Below are 6,478 nucleotides of genomic sequence, written 5' to 3'. Positions count from 1 at the left end.
GTATGCAACGATATTAATTACTACAATTCTGAAATTCGTTTGTAAAATCGCTTTTCGAAAACCGGCCACTGTGAGTTCATCTTTTTTTTTAGACCCAATGAGATTAATATAATGGGCGATGTCTTATTTAATTCGTGGTCTTACCGATACAGCAAATGTAAGTGAACTTTTTTTTAAGATAACCTATCTCTAAAAATAGGCTGTTTTTATTTAAATGAAAGCACAAGACTTGCTTACCAATCCAAAGCGAAAATAACTTCATTTTAAAAAAATATTTCGCGCTTGATGTTAGCAGAAACACGCAAACATAAAATAAAAAGTTAAAAAGCGCATCAAAATGTACAGGATAAAGACGAGTCATTTAAAAGGAGCGTCCACCAGGCCAAGCAGCGTTCCTTTTCTCCCCATCGGAACTTTTGATGAGTCTAAAAACAGGTTTGTTGTTCTGATCTATTAACCGTAACATTACATTATATAGAACTGCTTTACTCATATAGTTTTTTGCTATCATTTTTTTTTTAGATCTTACAATATTTCAATGCTCGGTACCCGACGAAAGCCTTGCTTATTGCAACAATTTGAAAGTTTATTTTTTTTTGTATTTGCGGCTTTCAAAGTTTTTTTATACTCAAAATCAACGTAGCAGTAGGTTCTATATAGCGATTACCACCAAAAAGTTGCTGGGATGTCAGTTGTTAAATGTTCATTGAATCACGACATATTTTTATTTTTTACAGTCATCAATCCTGTAGAGAAAATAAATATAGTGTTCGCAAGTCCATAAATTATATGAAAATGTGTTTACTTTAATGCATCAATTTTTTTTGGTAAATCGTATACTTATTTGCAGCGTTAAAACAAGTCATTTAAAAATGACTTAAGTCCGAGTCAAGTATTTTATAAAATATCTTAAATCTAAGTCAAGTCTTTTTTAATAAATAACAAGTCCAGTCCTAGTGCAATTAAGTCATCAATTGCTCAAGTCACATAAATCAACTTCAAGTCAAGCCCTTGTGTAAAAGTAAAACGTTAAACTATTAGAATTGGTAAACTGGTCTGATTATTATGAGCAATAACTCAACTAAAAAGTTGAAATAAACTTGTATCACGCAAATGGTTTTGTGTGCCTAAAACACAATAAATAGTCCACTTTTATTAAAAATTGCATAACAAACACATTTCATTCTAACCCGGGTCATTCGTCCGAAAGACTAAAGCCAAGTCAAGTCACTTGAAAACAGTGTCAGGTAATTTACTTAATCATTAGATCACTACCTATTAGAAAAGGGTACGTTTCGCACGATATTTGTTGCTCCTCTTTGGTGAATGTTTTGTTCATGAAAATTCATGTAGGAAGACAGTTTTATAGAATTAAGTCGGAGAGTGCAAGCGTTCATAAAGCTCGCCGTGTCTTCGGATGTGTTTAGACTCAGTTTTAAATCCACTAGCAGGCAATTGTATAACATCTTATGGCCATTGTATCGTGAGATCTGTCGTTTACCAGCTACCTTGCATGACCCCTGTGGCCCCCTGGCTAAGCCTATGGTGGTTCGTAGAATTTTTGTTTCTTACAGGCAAAACTTACACGATTGCGGCTTCTTTTCCTCAAACCAGTACTTCATGCCCTGCTTGCTGTGCTGGTAAAACACCGATCTCTCGGCCGGTTTCTTTAGGCTCACGTACTCTATCGAGCTTTCGGGCTTTTTCGTCGACTTCTGCTTTTGCTTTTTCGGCGTTTCTTTGTCTGGCGATTTGTGCTTGCTCTCACAGGCCGACGCTGCTTAAAGATGCGCAAAGTGTTAAATTAAGTTTGCAGAGAGTGCTCTGTAGTAGGGATATCCTCTACTATAGTATTTTATTTTGATACCGATGACCGATATTTACTACAACAAGTGCCGCAAACCAATCCGATATTGAAAAATACGTCATTTCTCTTCGGACATAGGAAAATGGATCAAATTAAAAACTGCAATGGTGACAATATTCAGGGGTGTTGTGCAGAAAAATGCCTTAGCTTCCGGAAACTTAGTTATTTTTATTGTTAATACACAGCGTTATAAAAAAAATACCTTTTTAACTGTAAAATGCTACGTTTCACCCTAAAACATGGCTGTAACGCTTCAATTAGTTCGATATTGGATCGGCACCGAAATCAGTTAAGTATAGCGACGAGTACGGATGCGATCCTATGATCTGCTATCCCTACTATATTTGCTAGCAATTTTAGTACTTCAACGTTGATTTTAGCATGAAAATACTGACAAGATGCTCTTAACTCTGCTTGATCGATTTGTTTAGATTTGTCACTTTTGGAAACGGCTTAAAAGAATACATTTCACAAAAGGCACTAAAGTTATGGCTTTAGCTTTCGTATTCTAATTATTTAAACACGGGTGAAAATACATACATTTCATACCTTTATTATTTTGGTTGTTGTTGACCGTTTGATCTTGTTCTCCGTTTCGTATTTTATGGATCCGGCCCAGGCCCAATCGGGCGTGATCTAACAAAGTGACGTCAATATCATGTGACGTCATAAGGCCGTCAGTGCTTAAAGGTTCTGTGTGCATTATACTTCACAACTCCAGGTAAGTTTTTAGCATTGGGTTATGTTTAGGCTAACAGTCGTGTCCCAAAATAAGCAGATTTTTGTGATCTGCGATACCAAACAGTATTAATTCTCAACCAGTAAAACTGAAGGAAAAACTATTTGAACTTTTTTAGCATCACTGTATCATTTTTGTTAGTTTTTACTGCCGCTGTGTCTGAACAACGGATTTTTTTGTGAAAACTCAATTAGAAAAAAGTTTAGCCATGAAACGTTGTTAATCTCGCCTTTGGGACAAATGGACCAAAATATATTCATGTTGTTAACAGATCAACAGAAGACTGTAAATAGTTAATACCAATGTTTCTTCATTAACGTGTTTGTTTTCCCTTGAATAGGCAGCTGTACTCAACTTAATGAACAATGTTATTTCTCTGTCAGAACAATTAGAAATCTATCAGGAGTACTGGAACAACTTAAACAGAAATAACATTTCTGGGACCTTTCATATTTTTTGCGCAAACTTAACCTGTTACTGGGGCGAGTGAATTAACAAAAGCACTTCGTGGAATAAACTTGAATTATATCGCTAATAAAAAGTCCCAATATTTCTAAACTGATTAAACTGAACTGTTTGTTACAGCGGCTGCTGACTAAAGCCTTCTAGCAAGGCCTGACACAAGGAAAGCGCAACAAAAACCTCTATTTCTAAACTGATTAAAACTAACGTTAATATGTAACCTGTAAAAGGCATAGGATACTTTGCAGTGCTTGCTAAAACTGACACACACTCGAACACCGCTCAAGCTGAGGCCTGTTTGCTGGCAAAACAACTGAACTTGAATTCGAAACGAACGTGGAGAGCAATAGAGTTTGGAAATCGATTACATGCGCCTTTAACCTGCTGAAGGAAATTAATACAAACTGACATAGTTACTAAACGAATCGTGTGGCATTTAAAACTCGCCAGCTGTTGACTAAAGGCTTGCATTGTCGTTTCGCCAAAGAGCCGCCCCTGTTACGAACATTCGGAATAATGGTTGTTATCACGGAGCGAAAAAAGCCACGCCTGTACCAAAATTCACTTCCCGCTCGGCACAACAAAAGCACCATTGTCAGCGCGGTCGTTACAAATAGATTCTTGTGCTGCCCTCGCCGGAAAGTACATGATTCGGCAAGCTTCTAGCTATTCGTGCTCACTACTGTGCCCTCGACCCGGGCCTTTGTCCGCGGGCCGCTCGGTTTGGTTTGTTTTTCTGCCGAGTGGTTATTGACTTGGAGTGGTCGCGACGCTCTTGTGACGTCACTGCTGAAACGACAAGCTGAGGGGAGGGCACTCTTACTACTAGTTTAAAGCGACGAGCTGATTGTTGACAACGTACTTTAAAAAGCCCTATTATTTATAACGTTTAGCCTTTTTCTGTTGAAACAGTGGTTCTAACTTTGTCAGCCTGTGGCATATTTTAAAAATAAACAAAAAAATTATGGCACACTTTTACCAAACCATAGAAGTATAAACAAAACATTCACCCTATATTTACACGTCAATGTGATAGGTAGCATAATGTTTTCAGTTATCTATTGGATAGGTTAACGTCCAAGTACGGTATAGCATGCTTATTTGCTTCCTTATTATTTGTAATACGAGGAGGTTATGTCATACACGTGTTTGCGTTTTAAGAAAATCTTTTCAAGATAAAAACTACACATTATAACCACATTGTGTCAGTTAAACTTAAACGCCCCGGAGACCTTCTTGGCATGATATTGCTGCGCGACTCGGGAAAATTTACCCACCTTTGGACTGCAGTATAAGGCACACGATTATGCTGCGGCACCTAGTTTGAGAATCTCGGACTTCTAACAAACTAAATTTTTCTTAGTTTAACAAACTACTCACCAGACATTTTTGACATAGACGGTAAGCTTAACGGCCCTGACAAATGAACTGAATTGTATACTAGGGACGATCTTAATTAGCTTCGTTACGTTTTTGAATGTACGGCTATATATATACCCCATAAGGTCGCACATTGTTATACCCGTGGCATCATGATTTGATTTCCAGCTTGACATTTCAACGGAGGTTTAACAACTTTGTCCTTAAAATGTATAATTAACCGCGAATCGAAAGGAACCTATTGTTATTTCACTCCGACCAATTGTGTAAGTAATCGAATTAGAAATACTATGCGGGTTTCTGCGGATTAGCTTTCACCCCATGTTGCGAGTTTTAGCAAGCATCCACTAGTGGGCAGGAACACATTGTACTAGTTTTTGTCTCGAAAAATCGAAATGGAATAGCTATATCGCATATTGTTATTATTAACCAACGTTTCGGCAACCTATTCAAATCGCCTTCGTCAGGGTGAATTTAATCAAACGCTCGTAGTACAACATAAGTAAAACACGAAGGAAGAAGTGCAAGAAAAAAGGCGAACAAAAAAACTAAACAAACAAAGATGCTACACTACGACCAATAATCGCCTTCGTCAGGGTGAATGACATCAAACGCTCGTAGTACAACATAAGTAAAACACGAAGGAAGAAGTGCAAAAAAAAACGCGAACAAAAAAACTAAACGAACAAAGATGCTACACTACGACCAATACGTATCACGCACAAGTCGCACCGACGTACATGTAAACGGTTGTCATGGTCAAAACAGTTTTGCATTAGGGTGGACGAAACGCAGCTTTCTTTGGTATAGGAAAACAAAATTGAAAAGTTGAGAAACACTGCGGTAGTAAATATGAAAAGACAATTTCGGATGCTCTCTAAGTTTGTTTTATCTTCAAATCGGTAAACAAGGCAGTTTAACCCTATAAAAAAGATGACCATTAGCCTTTGATCAGTTCCGTATTTGTTCTCGTTTTTTTCGTCCATTGTTAGCTACCTGGTTTCTAAAATCGATGTATCAAATAAGATGCCAAAATCCATTGACAGTAACCAGTAAACCTAACCGGTTCGCTTGATTTCATAATACTTCGTGAAGCGGTTATATAGAACCGGTGCGAACCGGCTGAGTCCCACCACTGCATAGACCCGCTGTGGCACTACTCCTGTCACGTTGGAAAATACCAAAGCAAAGGTATACTCACTAAAAAAACGAATGATCCATTAAGGCCGCTTTTTTTATCAACCTCGTTTGAATTCTTCTCGAACAGCAACCTGGGAACTTTGTTCGGAAAAACCCGTTAACTTACGTGTGGTAATGGGCGGCGACCAGCAACAAAACTAAACCTTATTTTCGGCGCGATGTTTAAAATGATAAAATCGCCCTTGACCTATAAGCAAAATTCAAAATTTCCCTCGTGCTTGGAACATTACCAAAAGTGGTTCACGACTGTTATTATGAAAGTTCCACCCTGCGGGCGAAAATCATTTTTTTGCAAATTAAAATTTTACAGCGCATCGCCGACAGGTTAAATCCTTTGTTTAAAAAAAGAACTATTTCATTTATTACTAATGAAGTTTCGTTTGTCCTTAGCTTAGCCTAAAAACGAACATGCCTATTTAATGCACACTTTAAACTTTTTCGGATATAACATTTGTTGAGGCCAAAATGGATAAGGGTAAACTTAAAACAGTGAAGGTATGTGCCCTACGCCTACAGGGCAACCCAACAAGGCAACCAACGTTAAAAAGCATCTGTTCACAGTGAAGTAAACAACATGTTTGGCGCCTGTTAAAGCACTATATCAGACCAATATATGCGAGCTTTTAAGTACTTTCCTTAGCTTATACAAGATAAAATAATGTACGAAGCTATACTTTCAGATTGGGATAATACCCAAATTTAAATTTTCATCTGTATTGTTAAGCAGCAGTGTAAAAAATATTTAATATTTCACAAAAATAACCACAACTTTCACCAATACCTGCCAACACACAACATATCAATGATACAATTCATATTGACAGCAATAC

The 6,478-nt window shown here is 37.4% G+C and overlaps 1 protein-coding gene across 2 annotated transcripts; it reads right to left on the bottom strand.

Annotated features, from left to right (window-relative positions):
• On the bottom strand, nucleotides 1–2,652 carry LOC146139892 (uncharacterized). 2 transcript variants are annotated; one of them, XM_083392310.1, is made up of 3 exons: nucleotides 2,417–2,652; nucleotides 1,586–1,780; nucleotides 1–425 (listed from the first exon to the last, which is right to left on the bottom strand). In XM_083392310.1, the coding sequence occupies exons 1-3, from the start codon at nucleotides 2,568–2,570 to the stop codon at nucleotides 358–360; spliced, it is 417 nt and encodes a 138-aa protein (XP_083248436.1). In that variant the 5' UTR covers nucleotides 2,571–2,652; the 3' UTR covers nucleotides 1–357. The 2 variants fall into 2 exon arrangements, with proteins under 2 accessions (XP_083248436.1, XP_083248437.1); XM_083392311.1 differs by having other exon boundaries at nucleotides 1,586–1,777.
• Nucleotides 2,653–6,478: the final 3,826 nt, after the last annotated feature.

Source organism: Ascidiella aspersa, chromosome 6, assembly GCF_963924565.1.
Source record: "Ascidiella aspersa chromosome 6, kaAscAspe10.2, whole genome shotgun sequence".
Classification (NCBI taxonomy): domain Eukaryota; kingdom Metazoa; phylum Chordata; class Ascidiacea; order Phlebobranchia; family Ascidiidae; genus Ascidiella; species Ascidiella aspersa.
Note: the sequence above shows the minus strand (reverse complement) of the source record. Positions and strands in the feature narration are given on the sequence as shown.

What these genes read in the sequence shown, in the direction of transcription:
- LOC146139892 (XM_083392310.1), bottom strand. Translation starts at nt 2,570, where the DNA reads ATGCACACAGAACCTTTAAGCACTGACGGCCTTATGACGTCACATGAT. An exon ending in CAACAACCAAAATAATAAAG is followed by an intron (nt 1,781 to 2,416) that starts GTATGAAATGTA and finishes CGCATCTTTAAG; the next exon opens with CAGCGTCGGCCTGTGAGAGC. An exon ending in GGAAAAGAAGCCGCAATCGT is followed by an intron (nt 426 to 1,585) that starts GTAAGTTTTGCC and finishes ACCTGTTTTTAG; the next exon opens with ACTCATCAAAAGTTCCGATG.